The following is a 24774-nucleotide window of genomic DNA, read 5'->3' on the forward strand; positions in this document are numbered from 1 at the left end:
CCATTGCATAACCTGCATCACCCAGTAGGTGGACTTGTTGAACAGTATACCTAGCAAACCTTGTGTAAAGCTGCGAGGTGTGCCATATATGTTACATATGGTAACTACCTGGATTGCCTGCACACACATTGATGATGATCATCTCTTGGGCATTACAGACAACCTGGCAGTTGACTGAGTGAAACCCCTTCCTGTTGATTTATGTCCTTCCCTGCTCACCAGGTGGGGCTTATATTTCTATGTGTGTGCAGTCTGTGGTCCTCAAAACGTTAGGGAAGCATGCTACAGCATAAAGTCCTGCATTGTTCTTGATGTTCTTCGTGTTTCATTGTTGCAGTCATTACATTTGGGGTAATCTGCTGGCAGGTTGCCCTCAGTCGGCCTAAATAACAAAGTCTTGGGTCCTGCGTCGGTTGCTGTCTCCTCTTCCATAATGTCAGGTCATCAGGGGTATAAAACATGCAGCCGATGCTATTTTATCCAGTCTTTCTTGCTGCGCGGTGCCCGAAGCAGAAGTAGTTCGGAAGTGCCGGTCGGCCGACTCCTGAAATTTTCATATTCGAGTTTCAGAACCGAAGTCTTCAAACTACAGCCAAGTACCCCGTTGGGGAAACTTTGTCTTGCTCCTTACCGATGTCAGTAAAAGTTAATAATTGCATTACTCGTGGGAAGCAAATACCTCATAAGGCTTTTCATTTGTACTAAATTCCTTGCCTAGGCCCTGATCACAGTGTGCCTTGCTGTTGGTTTTGTGCTAAATTTAACCAACGCGCTATTAAGCGTCGGTATATTTTTGCTTCCAAATGTTTTGGTTCAAGATTTAGCTATTAGCAGTCCGACTACCGGAGTTCACAAAATACGCAAAGAAAAAGACAGAGACAGACCATCAAGGTCCAAAACCGAAGACAAAACTTCTCCTAGGCCAGTCGCCGCTTCGCCGGTACTCAGTGAGGCACATTCGCAGCCCCTGATACCTGTTACTTTTGAGTCGCAGGCCTCTACCGAGACCCATTCGGAGTCCGGTATGCCACGAGATTCTCAGAGTATTGAACCCGCGGATGGCTCTCCCTTGGATGGGTCCGGAGCCGCTGAGCAGGCACTGCTTTCTGAGGGTGTTTTCAGGTCTCAACATTTTTATATTAAACCAATGCCAGCAACAAAACCAAGGTCAAAAACAACTTCTATGTCTAAAAAACTGATGCATGAGCCACGTGCTCAGGCCCCTATGCCTAAAAAACAGATGATTAAAATGGCTGAGGATTTAATTACCTTGATCAGGGGTTCCCAACCCCCCCCCCCCCCCCACTGCTAAGAGGCCTAGGCAAGGCACTGATTATGAATCTTCAGATCAGGTTTCCGTTTCTTCTGATTCCTCTTCTGATCAGGAATTTTCTATTCCACCCTATGAGGATTCTGATGCAGAGGAATCCATCCCATCTGCATCCCCTCCTGAGGATTACTCTTTTGGAGAGACCTTGCATACTTTAAGGGAACATTTTCACTGGGAGATTCAGGGCATCTCTGAATCAAAAAAGAGGCTTAGGGATTTCCTTCTTCCTCCGCATAGGACTTTGGCAATGCCTCCTGTATTAGACATTGTTGATGATGTGTTCTCAGAATCAAGCATGGCTCCTGATTCCCTCCAAGTAAGCCAGACAGATATTACAGGTTTCCTGACTCCCACAAATTTCTTTTCAAAAATCCTGCTGCTGATCCTGAGACTATTTCTCAGGGTCCCAAGGGTGTAAAGGCTTCTACAGCCAAAAATCCTACCCCTTCTGATAGAGATTCCAGGGCGCTGGATAGATGGGGTTGGAAGGTTTATACGTCTACAACCTTGGCAGTCAGGGCTGTAAACTGCCAGTTTCATATGCTTAAATATCAACAGCATGTTATGGGCTTACTGAAACAGAAAATGATGTTGATTTCTGATTGTGTGGAAAAGAGTTACAGGATTTATTGCATTCAGCAGAGCAGGTTGAAAAGCATACTTTGCAATGTGGTTTTGATTCCTTGGAGGCTTCTTGTAGAGCTGCCGTTACTGGATCTGTGATTAGAAGGCATGCCTGGCTAAAGTAGCAAAATCTGCCTGATCATGTTAAAGCTAAATTGTTGGATGCCCCTTTGCAGCATGATACTCTGTTTTGTAATAAGGCAGAAGAGGTTTTAAAGAAAATGGAAGTCAAAGCTAAATCTATGCAAACTGTAAAAGATTTCTTGCAAGTGCAGCTACCCAGGTTCAGTAGGCACTGGCCTACTAAAAATTGGTCCTTTCCTGTGTCCAACAGAGCCACTCAGGGCAAATCCAGGTGCTCAAAAGACTCCAGATATCAATCACAAGGTTCTTACAGGTCAAAGCAATCGGGTGCCTCCACCTCCAAATCTGGAGGAAGCAAAGCACAACCCTACAGTAAGCAGTCTCAATGACTTTCCTCTATCATCACCAAGCACTTATCTTTTGGCAGCCCCCTTGGGGGGGGAAACTTGCACTTCATGCTCAAAATTGGCAGTTAATTACCCAGGACAAGTGGGTATTAAACATAGTATCCCAGGGGTACAGATTTAATTTCCATACTTTGCCAATTCCAAACGGATGGCCGGATATGCTACAAAACCAGTGGGCAGAGGCCCAGAAACAAGTCATGCCCCTCATGGATATGGGGGCTATTCATCCGGTACCAGAAAAGGAAAAAGGACAAGGTTTTTATTCAAGGTTTTTCCTGGTACCCAGAAAAGACAATTCATGGCATCCAGTACTGGACTTATCGATTCAGAACACGTTCCTGGACATTCCAAAATTAAAAATGCTGACTTTACAACAGCTACTGCTTATGCTAGGCAAGAATACTTGGTTAGTAACTTTAGACTTAAGAGGCATACCTGCATATCCCAATAAGGGAATCATGCAGAAGATACCTCCGCTTCAAAGCATGTTTTTTGCATTACCAATTCTCTGCACTGCCCTTTGGCTTATCTACTGCACCCAGGGTTTTTACAAAGTGCCTGGCACCAGTAATTGCATTCTGCAGACAAAGAAGCATTCAAATCTGTCCTTATCTGGATGATTGTCTCATTCAAGCAGAGGACAAAGACACTCTTCTTCAACATTTGGCATTTATAAAAAGGCTTCCAGCTTGCCTAGGGTACACCACAAACGAAAAGAAATCACATCTGGTACTCTCTCAAATAATTACATTCCTGGGTGCAAGCTTGAATACAACTACCCAGATGGCTTACCTCACGCCAGACAAACAAAGGCAACTGACAACCTACTTCAAACAAATGGCAACAAAAACCCAGTTATCTGCAAGACAAATTATGCAGGCTTTGGGGTTCATGGCATCCTGCATTCTACTAATTCCATATGTGAAACTGCATATGAGGAAACTTCAGTGGTACCTAAAAAGTTTATGGAGTCAACATTGTCACAGCCTAGAAACAATGATTCCTCATTCCCTGCCTACAACAGGATTTTCTTTGGTGGGCAGAGACATGTCACCAAAACAAGGGACTGTCATTCACTCTACCCCCTGTCACCCAAACCCTAACTACAGACGCATCAGACTATGCTTGGGGGGCCCACTTGGCAGGGAGATGCATTCAGGGCAAATGGTGCTCAAACCAAATGCATCTGCATATCAACCAGAAATAAATGCTAGCTGTTCAGAATGTTCTGACAGCCTTTAAGGACTTACTTCATCCAGGACAATTACTGATAAAAACGGACAGCACCACAATTATGTGGTACATAAACAAGCAGGGGGTACGCATTCCTACCCCCTTTGCAGACTAGCCATGGCCTTGTGGAACACAGCCTTGACTTACCAAATACATCTCCAAGCTCAATTCCTGCCAGGAAAGCAAAATACTCTGGCAGACGACCTAAGCAGAAATTTTATGGACCCGCACGAATGGAAACTGGATCCACAAATCTTCAGCATCTTAACACAGAAATGGGGGAGCCCAGACATAGATTTATTTGCCTCTCCCCAAAATTATCAGTTGGACAAATTATGCACAAGAGCTCATCACAAAAAAACATGGAAAGTAGTCTATGCCTTTCCCCCTCTGCCTCTTCTCTCCAAGGTCTTACTAAAAATCAGACAGGAAAAAACAAAAATTATCCTAATTGCTTTGGACTGGCCTCGCCAGCACTGGTACCCACTTCTAAGGAACAAGTCACACCTTCCTCCATGGTACTTGCCTCAAATACCTCATCTACTGTCTCAGCAGAACTATCAAATTCTGCAAACTCAACTCCAAACTCTGAACCTTGCAGCATGGCTAATCAAATAATTCTTCAAACCACACCTCTCAGTAAATCTGTGATGGGTGTCATTTTGGAAGCCAGAAGGCCTAGTACTAGAAAATCTCATGCTGATAAATGGAAGAGATTTTGTGCTTGGAACCAAGCACAAGGAATAGACACAGCAAAGCCCAATATTCCTCAGATTTTACAATATTTAACTGAGATGCTTGACAAGGGCCTATCTTTCTCTTCAGTAAAAATCCATGCCTCTGCTATCTCGGCTCATTACAACACAGAGCCTCCCCTCATTTCTTATCCACTGCTTAAACAGTATCTTAGAGGGGCTAAAAATTTAAGACCTCCCAGAAGAGCACCAACTCCTGCATGGGACCTCAATTTTGTGCTGGAAAAACTCACCCTGCCTCCTTTTGAACCAGCAGCTACTGTGGATATAAAATTTCTATCTTGGAAAACAGCTTTTTTTTTGGCAGTCACTTCAGCAAGAAGGGTTTCAGAACTTCAGGCTCTCATGGCAGTGGAGCCTTTCATTATATTTTACCCGGACAGGGTGTCTCTCAGGACCAATCCTTCTTTTATGCTTAAGGTGGTATCCAATGTGGCTCTTAATCAGACCATTCACCTGTCAACATTTTACCCAAGTCTGCAGAACAAGGGGGAGTGGCTTCTGCATTCACTGGATGTGCACAGACAACTAAGATTCTACTTAAACAGGACCAAATCTCTAAGAAAGTCTGAGCAACTACTGGTAGCATTTGCTGCAGGATCAGAGGGGAAGGCAATATCAAAGCAGACTATTTCTAAATGGATAAGCCACTGCATTCATTTCTGCTATTTGCACCGTGGTAAACCCGTGCCCAAGGGGATCAGATCACATTCCACCAGGGCTGCCTCTACATCAGCAGCTTTTCTCAGAGGGGTCCCAGCCAAAGACATTCTAGAAGCTGCTACTTGGAGCTCTGTTTATACCTTCACAAAGCATTATCATTTGCCTCTCTTCTCCAAATCCAGGGCATGCTTTGCCACTGCAGTCCTGCAGGGCCTTATAGCCGCTCATAATGCTGTTTAGTTCCATCCTCCCATCCATAGATTTGGGATTCTACCCAAATGTAATGACTGCAGCAGTGAAACATGAAGAACATAGTACAGTTGTGTACACTTAATGTAGATGTTCGAGTATATTCACTGTTGCAGTCCAGGTTACCCACCCGCCATCCCCCATTGTATACCTTTTCTTTCCTTCACTATACCCAAAAGCCTTTGTGGTGTATAGGCTTTTAGTTGAAGATAAAGTTTATGTTTCTAAAAATGCATTTATATTTTTACTGTTTATTTGTATATATATTTTTGCTCCCCATTTGGGGGGCACCTGACATCTGGGGCAAGAAAAACTGAATAAAATGGCGTTGGCTGCATGTTTTATACCCTGACGACCTGACGTCAATGAAGAGGAGACAGCAACCGACACAGGACCCAAGACTTTGTTATTCAGGCCGACTGAGGGCAACCTGCCAGCAGATTACCCCGAATGTAATGACTGCAACAGTGAATACACTCTAACATCTACATTTATGGTAAGTGTACACAACTGTACTTTCTGTCCTCTGGTATGCGTGGAAAATGGATATACTCCCTTTCATGTTCTAGTGTAGCATTAAGACATCGGTATAGTGTTCTGGAGGCTGTGGCCTGTGATGTCCCTAGTATATCCCCTGTGGATCTCTGAAATGTACCAGTAGCCAAGATCCTTAATGCTACACATACCTTAGTTTCCACTGATGTAAGTCGTCCTTGATTTCCCTTGAATCTGAGGAGGAGGAAGCAGAGGTTACAGAGTTCCTGTAGTATTTCCTTATCAACCCTGTATCGCTCTACTATTTCAATATCATGCACTCCATGATATAGGTTCATAGGTTCATAGGTTCATACTAGGCTATCTGCCCGAGGGCATTTATAAGCCTAGCCCATAGTTTTGTGGCTTACGCCACCCCTTAGTTTGGAGAAACTATGCCCATTATTTTGCTGTGCCTCTGTCGAGCAGTGACACTGAGGTAACCCCTGGGGTGTATCTGCGATCTCCCATCCATTGGTCAAGATTCCTCTTGAACAAGGCCAGCGAGGTGCTCTGCCTCACATAAACCGGGATTTTGTTCCACATCATAGGGAGTCTTTGGGTGATGAATCTATCCCTCCAGCACGTCCTATTAATAACCGTGTCGAGGTTTAAGTCTCCCGCCCTTGTGGCTCTGAGGGATCTAGATTTTTGAGATGAAGCATGTTCATCAAATCTGGGTTTGACATGGCCTTGTATGTCAGGCATAGGTCACCTCTGAGCAAGCGGTAAGCAACTGAATATAACTGGAGTTCTTTCAGTCGGGCAGCATAAGACAGATTTTTGAGACCCTTTATCCTTTTGGTGAGGAACTTTTGTGGCCTCTCCAGCTGCTGCAAGTGTCGGGTCAGATACATTTCGAATGGGGCATTGTACTTGATCATTGGTCTGATGAGTGATGAGTATAGGGAGACTATGACTTCCCTTGATCTAGATGTGAATCCCTTCATGATAAGGTGGGCAATGTAGAAGGTCTTCCTAACTACTTTAGCAATATGAGTGTCGAATGAAAGGCTACTGTCAACCTGGGTTCCCAGGTCCCTAATAACTTCTTCTGTGTTCAGATTGCCACCTATATGGTAGCTAGGGGTAACCTTATTTTTCCCGAAGGGTATGACTATGCATTTCTTGGCATTTAACTTTAGGCCATGGCTCTGGCACCAGTTATCCGTTTCTGTGAGACTCTTCTGAAGGATATCTGTGTCGGATGTGTTTTCAACTACGGCGCCCAGTTTGCAGTCATCTGCAAACTTTGTCAGCCATAACCCTCCTGTGTTTGCTTGTACTTCAGAAAAGTAGATGCCAAACAAGAGTGGGCCCAGGACTGAGCCCTGTGGGACACCACTTGTGACAGGCTTTGAGTCTGACATGGCGCCAGCAACTCTGACCCTGTGGGTTCTGTCACTCAGCCAGTTTGCAACCCATCTTGCAATGTATGGGTTTACATTTAAGTTGATAAGTTTTTCAATGATACCCGAGTGAGGTATTGTATCAAAAGCCTTCGCCAGGTCTAGGTAGGCTGTATGGACTGCCTTTCCCTCGTCAATGGCCTTGGTGACTGTTTCGAAAAAGTCAACCAAGTTTAGAAGGCATGATCTGCCTTTGACAAAGCCAAACTGGGTTGGATCCAAAGTCTGCAAGTTCCCTATGTCTTTATTTATGAGATCCATTATGATCCTCTCCATGGCTTTGCAGATAAGGCTTGTCAAGCTAATGGGACGGTAATTTCCAGGGTCGGTGGAGGCACCGCCTTTGTGGAGTGGGACCACAGTTGCTGTGCGCCACTCCCTGGCTACGTATCCGGAGGTGAGACTAAGATTAAACAGCTGTCCTAACTGTGGGTTTAATTCCTCATTGAGTTCATGGAGCACACAGCCGGGGACACCATCAGGTCCCATGGATGCTGTGTTCTTTGCCTTGGAGAGAGCAATTCTCACCTGGGCGTTAGAGATGTTTGGGGGGCTACAATCATTTGGTATAGATATCTCTCCTTTGGGGGGGGGGAGTTTGCACTGAACCTTTCAGCCAGTATGTTGGCAATGTCTGTAGGATCAGTAATCTTCACATCATTTTGAACTAATTCTGAGCATATCTGGGAGTTTCCTCCTAGGTTTCTGACATAGCTAAAGAATGCCTTATGGTTGTCTTTAGAGTCCTTAGCTATTTTTTCCCAAAATTAGCTTTGGATGATTTTATGAGAGCTCTTAGCTTTTACTTATAGTGATCAGCGGTGTCTTACCTTTTAAGGATTTTGCTCTATCTTGTAGTAGCTTTCTCCTTTTGTTGTAGAGTTTGTTTATGGCTGGGGTCCACCAGACTGGACGCTTGCCTTTGGTACAAAGAGTCTTTGTTTTGCTTGGGATTGCCTGATCCATGCAGCCCTGCAGGTGCTGGTAGAAGGCATTTGTAAGTGATTCAGCGGTTTGAGTAATGTTAACTGCCGGCTCAGGGGCCTTAAAGGAGACCACACTAGTCTTTAGAAGTGTGAAGTCGGCTTTCGAGAAGTTCTTTACTGTGGTCTTTTTCATTTCGGTGGGGGCGGGATGAGGACCTCCAGTGAGATTAGTTTGTGATCAGATCTCACCGGTGAGAGGTATACTTCGCGTTGAACATTGTGCTCCCATGTTCGTGATGATGAGATCAAGTATGTTTTCTCCTCTTGTGGGGATGGTGACTAGTTGTTCCATGACATTTGAGTTTATGAATTCCAGGAACTTTTGGGCTAGAGTGTTTGGGCTTGAGTAGTGTTCCCTGTCTATATTAGGGTAGTTGAAGTCACCTAGTATGATGGTGTTCGGAGATACATTTATCCCCTCCAGTGTTTTCAGGAAGGCCATATGAGGTTCCTGAGTTTGCGAGGGTGGCCTGTAACATGCTACAAATTGCAGAGCAGTCTTGCCTATGGTTAATTGCACCTGGATGGTTTCCGATGCATCGTGCGATGCCACCAATCTTGAGGTGTGGGTGTCCTTGATGAATATGGATACCCCTCCTCCTTTCTTGGTATTGTCCATGTTTTGGGGCCGGAACGCATGATATGAGGTAAATCCTGATAGTGCTGGGGTGCTCTCAGGAGCCTTGAACCAGGTTTCTGTCACAGCACAGACATCGATGTTCTCCATACTGAGAAGGGCCTCGAGTGCGTGCATCTTGAGGTTGAGACTTCTGGCATTGAGCAGCATTACCCTTAGTTATTTTTCTTTGTTTTGTTCTAGGGTGGTAGGTTTAGAATTTGAGCCTTGCCTAAAAAAGGCACTATGGGGGTGGCAAGAGCCTTTGCCAAAATCCGGAATCCCAGGGGTGACAAGTGCAAGCCGTCCCGTCCCCTATGTTAAACAGTTTCTGAGCACCCTTCTTCTCCTTGGTGAGGTATTTTAGCAGCATCAGCAGAATAGATTTGAGCCTGTTGCACATACACTTGGAAGAGAGCAGCAGCAGCCCCTAACACTGCTTTTTTTCAAAGTATGATTGTGGCTGCATTCCATTAGGTCTTGTAGTTTATGTCAAAGGGCTACAACATTTCTACAGGATTACTTTATAGCTTCCTGAATGACTCTGCCATCTTGGGTTGGTTAATTAGCATGTAATTCAGTTGATTATGCTTTCATTAGCATACTCTGCTGTTTACCTTTATTTGATGGCTCTTTACAAAGTGTAGAGCCATTTAATAAGTACAAAATAGCATGCTATTGTGTTAGAGTTGTGGTGCAGCATGCACAGAACACCAGCACAAAACATACCATTCATGAATAAAGTCCTGCATTAATTTTATGAAAGCACAGATAAGTAACTGGAATGGTATTCCTCAGCAGGATTTGCTAATTGAAAGGGCACATCATGTGTATGCTCCAAACTTGGCCATGAGAAATCAGCCAAGACCTGTATTAGTAAGGATGCAATCTTACCAGCAGAAAGAGTTGATCCTGACAGAACTGTGGGGGAAGGGAAAAGTATTCCAAATTGGAGACCGCAGAGCATTTGTGGAAATGATTGATTTTTCACTGTACACTAGGCAGAAGAGAAACCAGTTTATCCCATCACTCTGGAAATTTCGAGATGCAGGTGTGAGTTGCAGGTGTGAGATTGAATCTGCTATATCCAGCTGTTTTCAGAATAATTTTCCTGGGGGATAAGTTACATTGTGATGCAGAATAGGAGGAGAATAAGGAGGCCATTCAAAAGTTTATCCAACAAAAAGTGAGCAGTCAAACAGGGGGGGGGTGGGGGGACTCTACTCCTTGTTCTTCTGACAATAAAGCTTATAGAGAGACTTTGCCAGTGCCAGTGTTCGAAATGAAAATGCTTGAGAGACAGGAAAAAAGCACAGGAGTTGACTAGAAGAATTGGGAGTACCTTGGACTTGAATCAGAATCTGATGCTGGGAGATGGAGATGAACAGGAAGAAGACCAGCATTGCTGAAATTAGTAAATAACTGTGAGATTATAAAACTTCATTCACATTTGTGAAATATGGCTTTGCAAGAAAAACTGGCTGAGAAAGACTGGATTCTTGTTGACTTAAACTTGTGGGTGGACAGAAAAGCATGTATTCAACTTTGTCATTAATATTTAGACGGAGACTAAAAGGAAAAAAGTAACAGTAAGTAAAACATTTCATGATTTACACTACATGTTGTGTATTGTGTAGTCTGGAGTATTTTAAATGTGATAGCGAGTGTGAGTCTTTTCACTGATTATTGTATGTGATAAAGATATTAAAAAGTAAGCAAGCATTTTTTCAGTTTTAAGAAAATCAGGCTTTACAGTGCAGAAAGAGAAGAACGGCTGGACATAAGCAAGATTAAGTTAATATGCTGTAATCTTGGGCTACTGGGCTGTGGGTGGGGGTAGGGTGTAAAAATGCTCTGATTATATTATATGTAGAGTTGAGTTTTATCTTGTTTATCCATAGGCAGATGTCTGGATTAATGCCCTTGGCTTAAACTAAATTGTGTTTTTGCAAGCAAGTAGGGTTGAAAAATAAGACAAAATTGCTGAAAGCCATATTGCATATATAATGTTATTAGCTTGTTTTTTTTTTTCCTTTGGAAAATGATCAGTGTAAGTCAAGAAGGCTACAGCTAAAGGCAGTTGTACATTCTGTTTTGTTCTGAGTGCGATTGACAAAGATTCTTGTATGCCTTTACAGAGTTGTTAGCTGTTTTTTTCCTCATTGCTGACTATTTCCATGGAGACAAACTGCCTGCAGGTGTAACCAATTAATCTTGACGGTGCAGTGGTTTGCATTGTCACCTCACAGAAGTAGGTTCTCCAGTTCGATTCCTGGCTGGGGTACCTTCTGTGGAGAATCTGCATGTCCTCCCTGTGTTCATGTGGGTTTCCTCCGGGTTCTCCAGTTTCCGCCCACGTTACACAGACATGCATCTGGAGTGTTTCTCCCCGGCCTCCGCTGAAAATTTGCTTGTTTCAAGTCGGACTTTCCTGATAAACAAATAAATTGAGAGTTCTGAGCATTGTTTGCTGAGGGAAATGCAAAATTTAAAGGTACAAGCAGTTCAGTAAAAAATAAAGTTTGAAATGATTAGAAGTGAATAAGAAATAGCAGCTTCCCTAGCAGCCTTACTACCTCAGTGTATTTATAACAGTGTAGAGTTTTATTTAAAGATAGCCAGTGTATTTTTGAAGGCTAAATGTTAAATGTTTTCTGAAAGCATACAAACTTTTTTTTTTACCTCTGGGAGGGGAGGGAGTAAGAAAAGAACAGACAACAGTTAGTGTACGTGTAAGCACAGTCTGTAACATATGCTTTTGCATAGCTAACTTTATATTAGGTCATCTAATGCCGGTGGGTGCAACTGTCAGTTTGTGGCACTTATTCCTACTTGGAGGGTTAAACTCCATTTTTTGAAGATGTACATAGCTTTGTGTGTTTGTTTTAAGTTAATAGGTTATGGGTCTATTATGAAAATTTATATATTTTTTTTGTGTGTGAGGGTTTTCATTAAAACAAAAAGTCTTGAAAAATGTGACATAGGTTTAAATGGAGATGACAAGAAGCAACTATATAAAAGATCATCCTTCCAATCATTAGTGTATGTGTGTGTGTGTGTGTGTGTGTGCTTTTTCACATTTCAGATGAGTGCTCCATTGGGGAACCTTCCTTTTTCGAGTCCTTTGATTATGTAAATCATTTTTGTTACATGTCAGCTAGGAGGAGTAAGTGTAAATGCGGTAGACAGATCCTGTACAAGGACTTGTAGGCTAAGTGCCTGTTTTGTTTGTTTAGGAAAAGAACATGACTGCAAAACCTGTTCCACCTGCCAGTCATTTGTTCCTAAAACCCTTAGGTCAAGGCTTTTCTCCCTTAACACATTCCTTGAATGTCAGTCAAAATGGCAGGATCCTCTGTATCCATTGTCAACCTTCCACAAAAGAAGAAACTTAAAAGGCCACAAAACAACTTGCAGCCTTGCATCTCTGAGTCAGAGGCATCTGCAGAGGCTGCAGAACCTGCGGTCCATCAGATACCTTCTCAATTGCCCACTACTGAGACCTCATTGAAGGCTGCCATGACTTCTGAGGCCTTGTAGGTGGTAGATGCCTCTGACAAACTACTACTCATTATTTCTGAGGGTCTACATGATGTTCTTCAAATCCTAGTTGGGGAAGAGGTTCCAGGCACTCTGACGTTTGCCAATGTTACAAGCCTCCTAGACTCATTTAGGTGGACATCACTTCTAAAAATAAATAAACAGAAAACTAGGCATGTGATCTCTCCCACAGCTTAAAAAAATGAATGGATGGACTTCTCCCAGGGCTTATTTAAAGCAGTCATGGCCCTGAATCTTCCTCCTTTTGCACCCCAGCTATCCCAGGCCACACCACAAGAACACACTCAAGATTCCTTTTCCTGTGAGGAGAAACAGGATCTGGATTCTGATCATTTCCTGGACTTTTCCTCACAGATGCAGTCCCCAAAATAATGTTCTTCTGATAAAGAGGACTCCTCCTCCCCTGACTCCCCTATTGAAGAGGCCTCATTTGAAGAAACTATTCAGAACATGAGGAGGCATTTTGAATAGCTGTCAAAGCAAATCTCAGATGTTCAAAAGAGATACTATAGTCTTCTGGAAATGGGATCTCTAGCCCCACCTCCAGTACTAGATGCATTCCAGAATGCCTTTCAGTTTACATCCTCAGCTCCTGATTCTCAAGCACTGGCACCTGTAAGACCAGATAGATTCTACAAGATGCCTGATGAACTAAAATACTTCTATAAGTACCCTGTGGGTAACTCTGTTGCTGTCTTCCTGACTTTGGATAAACCTTCTAAACTTCTCCCCATTGTTAACACCCTGCCCACAGATCAGGGTAGTAGGGCTATGGATAGGTGGGGAAAGAAGTTATACACCTCTGCCACCCGTGCATTGAGAGCCATCAGTTACCAGATGCAGATGACTATATACTTCCTATCTGTCCTACAGTCTCTGAATAAGGTCATGTCAGACCCACAATCTGTAGATTGTAAGCATCAAATGAGACCTTACTGTCCTTATATTACCTTTACTCAAACTGCTAGACACAGTGTCAAATGCAGTTATGCTGTGGATTTCTCTTCCAGGGCTGCAGCCACAGGATCAGTCATCAAATGTTATGCATGGTTGTGCAGCTAACCCTTCCCTGAGACTTCAAATCTAAAATCCTAAATTCACCAGTAGACGAAGACCTCCTGTTTGGCACAGAAGCTGCAAAACTCTTCAAATCCCTTGAAGAGCAGGGTAGGACTATGAAGGACTGTAGACAAATTTTACTTTCTACAGTCCATACATACCACAGGAGCTACCCAGTCAATTAATCCACTTCATTTGTTAAGAGGGACCCTTGGTCCAGTCACAAACAAAGAAAAACACTAAGAAGGAGATTTTCAGACAAACCACATAGGGAGTCTCCTTCAGGGAGGCCTCAAATTGAAGGCAAAATCCTTTGACTGCCTTCCCAATTTCTCCCCTCCAGAGTCCCTCCACCCCTCTTTCTAAAAGACTTTCTCTGTCCCCTACTTTCTGGTAAATAATAACCACAAACAAATGGGTTCTGACTGTCATCAAAGAAGACAATGCAATTTTCTGGAAAAACAGCCCCTATCTAATGGGCATGCCTCTTCCTCCACAAAACCAGTTCTTTTACTCAGCCCTATCATTCAGGACTTATTAAACCAAGGCTCAGGACTTACTAGACTAAGGCACCATAGAAAGAGTGTCATCCTCCTTCATAGGAAAAGGGTTCTATTCCAGAATCTTTACGGTGCAAGGGAAGGAAGGACAATAGAGAGTAATTCTGGATCTCTCTCTTTTAAACACCTTTCAAAGCTACCCAACTTTAAAGATGCCTCTCTGCACACCCTTCAGCCTTTCATTCTTCCCCACGCTTTTCTTTTGTCACTTGACCTAAAGGATGCCTACCTCCATCTCCCCATTCAACCCTTTTGCAGCACATTCCTCAGATCTTTCTCTGACTCATCACATTTTCTGTTTACTACTTTGCCCTTTTCTATGTCATTAAGAAGTTTTACGAAGTGCCTTGCCCCAGTGGTAGCCTCATGTCGCACTTAGGGAATTCAGATTTTCCTTTACTTGGATGACCTACTTATTCAAGCTGTCTCCATAGACTACCTCCTTGAGCAGATGCATTCCACAATATATCTCCTCTCCATCCTAGGGTTCACAGTCAATTTTAAAAAGTCCCATTTCACACCCACTTAATACCTGATCAGTTACAGGCTAGATACATGCACAATGCTTGCTTACTTCCTCAGGAAAAATGTTTCAGTCTGGCCACATTTTTCAGAAACCTGTACTCAGTGTCTCACTGCACAACAAGGGAGACACTTAGGACCATGGATTTCATAGCAGATGCCATTCCAGTACTTCCTCTGGCTAGACTACCTATGCAGAAAATTTAGCAGTACCTGAAGTCAGACTGGTCTCAACATTCTCATCTCCTGGATACCCTGATCCCTTTATTAACTTACCTCAAAAACGAGCTACTCTGGTGGGAAAAACAGGTCATGCTCAACCTGTGCCTTCCTTTCACCCAAGCCCACCCAACCAAATTCTTCACACATACACCTCAGACAGAGCATGGGGAGGCTTGGACAGGATCCCAGTGAGTGCAGGAGAAGTGACCTTCCCCCATCCTGAAATAACACATCAACCTGAAAGAAATGAGAGCCCTTCTGCAAGCACTGCAGATATTCTTCCATCTATGGAAACAAGGCTCATGGCTGGTGTATACCAGCAGCACCACAGTTATGTGGTATTTTAACAAACGGAAGTTGTGGGGCTGCAAGATCTTAACTACTGTGCAAGCTAGCACAGGAGGCATGGGACCAAGCCACACAAATGGACATGGCTCTGACAACTGCATACTTTCTCTAACAAGGGAATGTACTGGCTGAATCCTTAAGCAGGTCCTTAAGGGACCCTCATGAATGGACCCTGAACAAAGAAGCCTTCACAAGTAGACCTTTTTGCTTCACCAGAAAACCACCGGCTTCTGCTGTTCAGCATCAGGACGCCTTCCCCAGATGCCTTCTCTTTCCAGTGGTTGGGAAGGTTCCTGTATATCCCCTCCTTTCATAAGACATTCACAGGCATCTAAGGTTTGACTTGGACGAAACAAGAACTGTCAAAAACTGACCAACAGTCATAGATTCCAAATTGAGCCAAACTGTCTCTAAGCAATCCATTGCATCTTGGGTATCGAAGACTATTTCTTTCTGTTTTACATAACATGGAAATCATTGCCTTCCTTTTCAAATTCACATTCCACTTGGGCAGTAGCCATCTCTGGGACACTCCACAACAGTGGGGATGCCAGGTCCATCTTGGAAGTGGTGACCTGGTCTTCTATGGACACTTTCACTAAGCATTACAAAATTGACGCCTTCTCAAGATCCAAGGGTGCCTTTGCTAGGTCTGTTCAATCTGATCTCCTTGACATCTCGCCCTCCCCTTTAGCTAGCCTTCCTCTTCTTCTCCTTCAGCTCTGGGAATCACCCAGTTGTTAAGAAGACTGCAAGAGTAATTGCAGTCCAGGCATAGTATAGTTGTGTAAGAATTTGTCACAACAGTAGATGCTTTGCTGATTGATCACTGTTGCAATATTCCATCCCTCCCTCCTTCCCCTCTTCTCTTCCTCTTTCCGTTTGTTGTAAGCTATCACCTAATAGACTGCTTTTGGGGGAATTTACTTATCTCTTAAAGCTACACTCCTCCTAGCTGACCACTTTTCTCTCTCAGTAGTTTTCAGGCCACTGGCTTAGAGATAGTATGAAGTACTTGTGCATACATCCTCCTGAATACCCTGATATACGAGCTGAGGTCATGCGTCAGATGTCTGCCCTCGGGAAGGTAAAATTTTGGCACCCAGGACTGACATCAGCTGACGAAAACCCATAAGTTAAGAATACTGCAACAGTGATCAATAGGACATCTACTGTTATGTTAAGTTTTTACACAACTGTACTTTTTGGGAGTGTAATGAGTTGACGGATTTTAAAAAGTCCTTATAGAGTATTCTGTCGGAAATATTGGGTGAACAAATGGGTGTATTTATTATTTTTATTTATTTATTTTATTTTACATTTGTTAACCGGGCTAGTCCGACTGGATATATTTCCATTTTCAGCAGAGGCCCGGGGAGAAAAGCTCCACATAGAGACAGATAGTTACATAATACAAAAAAAGAATAATAAGAGCTGATAAGTCAGTTTACAATACTACATTATAGGAATATAAATACATAGCCTGTACAGAATCAAAGGTTAAAAAAAAAAACATTTTGGACAAGAAAACTGGCAGACAAAAAAAGGAAAAAAAAAACATTCAAAAATTAAAAATTCCATTTAGTTAATATGCTATCATCATTTTGTGTAGATTTAAGAGGATATACTAGAAAAGGGTGGAGAAGGAAGGACAGCCTTTAAAGTGAAGGTGGTGTCCTAGTAAAAAAAAAAAAATAGAGAAGGTGTCAGGGAGAGAAGGCGGGAAAGAAAAGGAGGTAGACATAGTTTTAATCAGGGTTAAAGCAAGAGCATGACCAGTAATTTTTAAGGTATATTTTGAGTTTTTGCTTAAAGAGAACCTGGGATGGAATGGAAGTTCAGTCGGAAGATGATTCCAATACTTACCAATGGTGTTGGAGAAAAGGGAGTCACCAGCACAGTTGTTAGTTTTAGTTAAGGTTACTAGAAGTTTATTTGAGGAGCGAAGTGAACTGAGGTTGGCATAATAAGTAAAAAGGTTGGATAGTATTGGTGTATTATTAGGATGGTAGAAAATCCTATGGACAAAGGAAAGTTGGGAAAGAAACAACAAGTTTTCTAGTTCAAGCCAGTGAAGTTGTTGTAGGTTTAGACAATGATGAGTTCTAAATTGATTTCCGGTAACAAATCTAGCTATACTATTATAAGTATTAGACAGCTTCGAAAGATTATTTTTCTTTAGGTTGGTGTAAATAGGTGACGCATAGAGAAGAGTAGAAATAAGATGAGAGTGGGCAAGTGTAGCTTTGGCTGTAGGAGTTAAAAACATTTTGATTCTGTAAAAGGAGCCCAGCTTTCTATTTACAGTTTTAATAGTATTATTGATGTGACTATCAAAGGTAAGGCAGTTATCTATCATGACACCTAGCAGCTTGGTGGTAGAGTCAGGTGATATAAGGGTGCCATTACTTGAAGAGATAAAGAATTCTAATGGGGGGACTTAGTAGTGGGCTTAAATAGGAGGAGTTTGGTTTTTTTAGCATTTAAAAGCAGACAACGTTTTAAGAACCATGACTCTACAGTGTTAAATACATTTTGTGTAATTGTTTGTAATTCTGAGATGGTTTTTGCAGAACAGATAAGTGTGGAATCATCAGCATATTGTATGCACGTGGTCTGGGGTATTGCTACTTGAAGGTCATTTATAAATAAGGAGAATAGAAGTGGACCAAGACTAGAGCCTTGGGGGACACCAAGAGAGATTGGTAAAAGAGAAGAGAGTTTGTTATCCCAGAGGACTGCCTGTTTCCTGTTGTTGAGGTAGGAGGTAAACCAGTGAATAGACTTGGGTTCTAAGGAAAGAGATTTCAGAATTCTTATGAGCAGGGGGTGGTTAACCATATCAAAGGCTTTAGACAGGTCTATAAATAGAGCTGATGATAGAATATTGTTATTACGGTTTTTGTTAATGAAGTCAGTGAAGGATAGGAGTGCAGTGGTAGTACTGTGAAATGGTCGAAAACCATGTTGGCAATTAGTAAGTATGTTATGTTTAGTTAGGTGGTTCATTAGCTGATAGTGTACACATTTTTCCATAATTTTTGCTAGTGGTGACAAGAGTGCGATGGGCCTATAATTAGAGTACTCATTAGAGCTACCTCCTTTGTGTAAGGGGATAACATAAGAGATTTTCCAGATATCAGGAATGGTTTCTTCACTAATAGTTCTCTTTATGAGGATGGATATAGGATAGGCTATTTCATTTGCTGCTTTTTGAAGGAATTCAGATGGAAGCTGGTCAGCAGAGGGAGTGCAAGGTTTAAGTTTTTGGATACATTTTTGGATAAAGGTGGTAGAGATGGGTTGTAGTTTAAAAGTTGGAAGATTGGAAGATGAGAGATCAGGGATGCTGGAATTATCAATGGAAAGGTGAGAGGCCAGAGAGTTAATGGTGTCAATAAAGAAGGAATTGAAGGCATTGGTAATTTCATGGGCTGAGTTATGGTCTGATCCGGAGGGGGAAGGAGTTGTAGTCTGTCCTGGGCGAAGAAGTTTATTTAAGTTTGTCCAAAATTTACGTGGATTGTTATGATCTACCTTCTGAAGATTACTATAGTAGTTGTTTTTATCTGAAAGTATGGCTTTTTTGGTACAGTTCCTTAAGTATCTAAAGGTTTGTTGATCTGAGGGAGATTTACTAGTTCTCCATTTTATCCAGGATTTGTTTCTAAGCAACAATTTTTGTCTTGTTTCCTTGGTTAGCCAGGGGGCAGGTTTAGATTTCACTCTGATGGTTCATTTTGGAGCATGATTATCAAGGATTGATAGAAATTTGTCATTAAAGTATTTAACAGCATCTTCAAGTGGGAGAGATTTTAGAGGGTGCCAGTTGCAGGCATTTAGTTCAGTTTTAAATAGGAGAGGGCTAAAATGTTTCTGACTTCTTGAGATTCTAAAGATATGGGTATTAGAAGTATTACTGTTATGCCTTATGATGTATGTTAAGGTGTAATCACTAATGTCATCAGGTAAAGTACCAGCCTGATATGTTTGTTGAGGTTTGTTAATAAGAATCCAGTCCAATATACTTTCTTTGTTGTTAGGTTTATTAATCCTAGTTGTAGTGTTTATTGTCTGAGTAAAGCCATGGAGATTAATATGAGTGGCCGGGTTATTTGAATTGACAGAGGACCAGTCGAGGTTGAGGTCGCCTAGTATGATAGTTTCTTGTGGGTACGAGGCAGATATCCAGTTTAAGGATATTTTCTATAATAGTAGAGTTATTTCCAGGAGGTAGATAAATACAAATGATATAGATTGATTTATTTGGGTTTAGTTGCAGTTTTGAAATAAGGAGTTCAGCCTTGGTGGCTTCTTGAGAAGCATAAGGTATTAAGGATATGTGAAGTTCAGTTTTAAATAGTAGTGCTACACCCCCACCCTTGCGTGTCTTGCGGTCGAGTCTAAGAATATTGTAGCCTGGGGGAATGATTTCACTATCGTTAGTACCGGGTTTTAACCAGGTTTCAGTTAGACAAAAGTTATCAAAGGAGTGATAGTCAATAAGAGAATGGAGGTGAGTAACTTTGTTATTGACACTTCGGATATTAAGATGTCCTATAAGTAAAGAATTAGAGTTAGAGATTGGTGATGGAAGGGAGGAGTTTAACAAAATGGGTCCAGTTTGAGGAGAAGTATTAAAGGGCCCTGGGTTGGGATGTATATCACCATCCTTTAGGGTTGAGAGGATATATGGCAAGAAGGAGTTAGAAGAGAAGCTAGAAAGGTATTTTAGTCATTTTAACACAAGATAATTACATTTAAAATGGGTAAGTCGATAATATTTGGCTAGGAGGTAGGAAGAGGTATATGTAATATTTAAATGAGTTAATTTATGGGATGTAAGATCTGAGGCTGTTTGTTTGAGAGAATAATTAATGTCACTATTAAATGTCTGTTCAAAGGATTTAAGGAGGTAGGGTAGTGAGAGAAGTAGAGAAAGAATAAGTAGGAGTATTGGCTTAGCTAGGACAGCTTTAGTGTTAGAGGTCTTGGATAGGTTTTTACTAGTTTTGAATGACATACTGTGGGGATGAAAAAAGGAACTTTAGAGCAGAAGGTATATATATATATATATATATATATATATATATATATATATATATAAGGTAATTATAGTATAAATAAGTGAAAGAAGGTAAGAGTTGGAAGGAGTAAGTTGAGGCTTTGTGGGCGGGCAGGAAGCAAATAGGGAATATTAAGGATAGTGGGAGAGTACAGAGGGGAGGACTTATAGAGAAGAGGTGATTAGCTGGGATAGGTGTATTGTGGGAGGGAGTGTGGTGTGTGAGGTATAAGAGTAGGGCCACGTGGGGTGGGTGGGATAAGGGGGTAGGGAGAGAAGCGGAGCGGGGCAGAAACAACTAGTGGAGTGAGCGTAGTCAATCAGGCCAGCTGTAACATGGCCAGGTAAAAAATATTATAGTATTAGGAGTAAAAATACAAGTGATACTACTAAAAAAGTGCAAGTTGTATGCACGAAGGTGGCTTGCTGGGGGAGAGCAAAAATGGGGAGTGTAAGTCCAGTAGCAGCCTACCTTAAGGATGCAAGCAATTCTTATAACAATAGTTAGGTAGGATAAAAGGAATGCTTCAGCCAAGATAACTTTTGAGGGAAAAGAGTAAAGAAGGTTATGTTAGTGGGGTAGGAGGATATTGGGCACTGTTAGTACCAGTCTTCCAAGGCAAGGTGGGAAAAGTCAAAATTATAATGTAGAGGCAATAAGCTACCTATTACAGTGGTGACCTATTAGAGGGGCATAAAAAGATCTTGGGAGGTTCCACGAGTGGGATGCTCACTTCAGCTTATTATATAATTATAAAAATATAAGAAAAGGACATACATCAAAATGTACAGAGAGGCTACTACTGCAAACAAGCACTAAATAGGTGGTATGAGCACTTCAGGGTAGCCTCGCTTGAAAGGCCTGACTTGTGGTTACACTGGGCCTTTTAAGAGTACACCAGGGAGGGACAATCCAGTGTGTAGCGTTAGGCTTCAAAGATCAAAATGTACAGAGAGGCTACTACTGCAAACAAGCACTAAATAGGTGGTATGAGCACTTCAGGGTAGCCTCGCTTGAAAGGCCTGACTTGTGGTTACACGGGGCCTTTTAAGAGTACACCAGGGAGGGACAATCCAGTGTGTAGCGTTAGGCTTCAAAGATCAAAATGTACAGAGAGGCTACTACTGCAAACAAGCACTAAATAGGTGGTATGAGCACTTCAGGGTAGCCTCGCTTGAAAGGCCTGACTTGTGGTTACATGGGGCCTTTTAAGAGTACACCAGGGAGGGACAATCCAGTGTGTAGTGTTAGGCTTCAAAGTTGCAGCACACCATGCGGACGACCAAGGGGACACAAACTATGGAAGTGTAAGATTGCTAACTAAGCTAAGTAAGATTGTAACTAAGAAAGTTATTCTTTTGAGCTGGTACACAAGATCTGAATCGCCTAGACATAGCAAGGCCTTATTAAGTTTAATTCTGGTGGTTACCAAATAACAATTACTAGAAAATAGAAATCAAAAGTATAAACCAACTGTATTTGAAGTATTAACTATTGTAACAAAAAGAGAAGAACAAAGTGGGACCTTAAGAAAAGGGAAAGAACAAATTACATAGAAGTAAATGGAAATTGTCAGAACAATACATGCAGAATAATGTTCTAGAGGAGTAGGAATGAGGTTTAAATGAAGGCAGGAACCGAGCAATTTATGTAATGTTGGACTGATAGTTACAAAAAAGAGCATATGTGATGTATGTAACTGGAAATGTGTTGATATAGTTTGTTTTCTTTTACATTACTGCATCTTTGCCTGTGTCTTTGAAGTGTGTTGATTTTGAAGTCTGAGGTGTCGTCACTCTTCTGCACATCATCATGAATCAGAACTCATTTATGTAGTACATGTGTTACATCACATCATGTATCATCACATGAGCACATCTATTTTATAATGCAGTAACTTCCAAAAATGATACAGAATTCTGACTGCTAGAAAGAGTAACCAGTCTTAGAATATATGAAGGAATGACCTGTTAATGCATCCAGTATAAGAAGCACTTGTTAATACTTGAAATTTATGTAGATTCTTATTGACACATTTGCCATTACTATTTAGGCATATTCCAGTGTATTGCAAAATGTTCTGAAGAATGTTTTAATACATTTTCTTTTCTATCTATCCATGTTTCTTTTCTTTCTTTCTTTGCCAGAAGTTTTTAAAGATGGTGCTGAAGCATTAGCAGGCTATTCTAGACTGAGGCATAAATAAATCCTATGTTTTAATCTTTGTTTTCTAATAGACAGTATGCAGAAGTGAAAGCCCTCAGTGGAGAGAGAAGTTTGAATTTCACTACTTTGAGCAGATAACTATGTTGGACATTGAAGTCTGGGGGAAAGACAGCAAAAAGCATGACGACTGTTTAGCACTGTAAGTAGCACTATCTAATCATCTGAATGTTACTCACTTATTCACTGCAGTATTATATTTCATTAACATAATGAATGTAGGTTTGGAAGAAACTACTTTGAGGAGAAAATTGATTAGAATTCCTCAGTGCCTATGATTTAAAGACATGACCTCACCCCGTAACTGTTTTACATATGCAGCCTTCTTACACTTTGTTGAAGGAAAATACAGTTTATCCATGTTGCATACATAATTCTTATAGATTACTTCTTAAATATTCATTTTATTTCACTTCAGAAATTTCCTTCTTTTACCATAGTGTGTTTGTATAGTTCTTCTCATGAACTAAAGTACATCTTGTATATTTCTCTTTCAGTTCTTGTTGCCCAGTTTAACAGATAACTATGTATTATTTCAGTAGCGATAAGCAGCCAGTTTCATTTATTACAAAATGAGAATAATCTAAATGTTTTTATAGTATGGGATCAGGACTTATTTCCTAAATTCTTTGAAACAAGTCTTTGTACGTATAACCACAGTAACAAATTGATCTAAGCTATTTATATAAACTAATGAAAGCTAGGTGGGTGACTCTCCTTGTATGAAACCCTTGTCAGGTTGAAGGATGAAGAGGTTATGCAATAAACAAATTTTTGGGCTGTCTCCCCCAGTAGCATATATATATATATATATATATAGAGAGAGAGAGAGAGATGCACACACAATAAGAGAATGGAAAAAAAAGAATTGAGAGGGAGAGAAATAGCAACAGAGAAAGTGGTATATGTGTTACAGAAAATTAATGCATCTGAAACCACCTATCTGTATAGAAATATTGTAGTGTGTTAGATACAAGTGCAGATGAGGCAATTTTTTTCCAGACAAAAATAAAACCTTGTGTTTCAAATGAAATACACAAGCAGTACATTCAGTCTTACATTGATGGGATACCATTTCTGGTTTTTATCTGACAGGAGAGTTTCCCATTTTCTTCTCCAAGTTTATTTTCTTTTTCTTCTACAGCTCCTCTTCTGGACATTAATCTCTCTCTACTAAAGTCAAGTACTCTGTACTAGGGCTTATCTCAGCCCTTGTTTTTGTATTATCTTCAAATACTCATTCAGCAAACCTGATCTTACTTGCATGGGTAGGATTCTCTTTACTTTTTAACAGATGCAACTGAACAGAACACACACCACTTTTAAAGAAAACAGCACTTTATTACATATTATTGGATCATAGACGTTATTTGCACCTTTATGTATGCATTCTTGGGTCACAGATATTGTTTATGTCACCATTTACATATTTCTGGTTCTGTTTGTACTCTTCCATTTTTTTGAGAACGACTGTGCTGCTATAATGATTCCCTAGTTTTAAACCCTTAGTTTCATGGCCAGCAGATGGCGTGTACGCCCTTGATAGACTGTCCTCATTTGAGTAGGTTAAACCAGCTTAATGGTTTATATGGAGCCTAAACTTTTGAAGTGAGAGGTTCCACTGACAAACTGTCTTGTTACTCTTCTGTTGCTGTAGAAGCTACATGAAGAAGGACAGTCGATTAAAGGTGTGAACTCTTTACCAAGTAAAAAGTACTTAATGGGGGAGAGGGTCCATTTTGTTGCTAAACATATTCTGTCAGTTGTGGATATTTCACCTCAGCCTTACTTAATTTATAGCTCAGATAACAAATTGGGTGTTGTTCCTTATCCCAGAGGTTTGAGTGCATGACTCCAAAGTGCACCAGTGAATAATCTGTGTACACTAGAATTATTTTACTAAAGACTGAGGATGCCAGTTTTGCCTGGGAGCATAGTATGTCTCTTAGATTTCTGAAAGCATTATCAGTTTCCACTGTCAGTCTTATGTTTAAGAATTACCTTCTTTTTTAAAAGTCAGTCAGCTAGTTGGCTGTGGCTTTGAAATTAAGTAGATGCCTCATGTATTATGTGGCCTGTCTAGGAATGCTCTTACTTGTGTTTTTAGTACTTGTAATGGGTCAATCCTTCACAGCCTTCAGCTTCCTCTTTTTGATTTGGCCATATCACATATTCTAAGTTCCTTACCTCAGTCGTACCCATTGTGCTTTTAGAAGCATCAATTATTACTTTAACCTGTCAATACGTATAAGATAGACTGCACCTTAACCCAATGGGAATCACATTTTTCAGAATGAATGGCAGTATCGTCCAAATAAGCAGC

The 24774-nt window shown here is 41.2% G+C and overlaps 1 protein-coding gene across 1 annotated transcript in view; it reads left to right on the plus strand.

The window, feature by feature from the left end:
- MCTP2 (multiple C2 and transmembrane domain containing 2) overlaps positions 1 to 24774 on the plus strand; it is a 2216888-nt gene that overhangs the window by 1174023 nt on the left and 1018091 nt on the right. Inside the window, exon 9 of the mRNA XM_044081878.1 lies at positions 22466 to 22593. Within this exon, the coding sequence (XP_043937813.1) occupies positions 22466 to 22593 (128 nt within the window). The remainder of the gene's footprint in view (positions 1 to 22465; positions 22594 to 24774) is intronic.

The sequence above is a fragment of the Protopterus annectens genome, chromosome 8.part1, assembly GCF_019279795.1.
Source record: "Protopterus annectens isolate FY-2018-M chromosome 8.part1, PAN1.0, whole genome shotgun sequence".
In the NCBI taxonomy this organism is placed as follows: Eukaryota; Metazoa; Chordata; order Ceratodontiformes; family Protopteridae; genus Protopterus; species Protopterus annectens.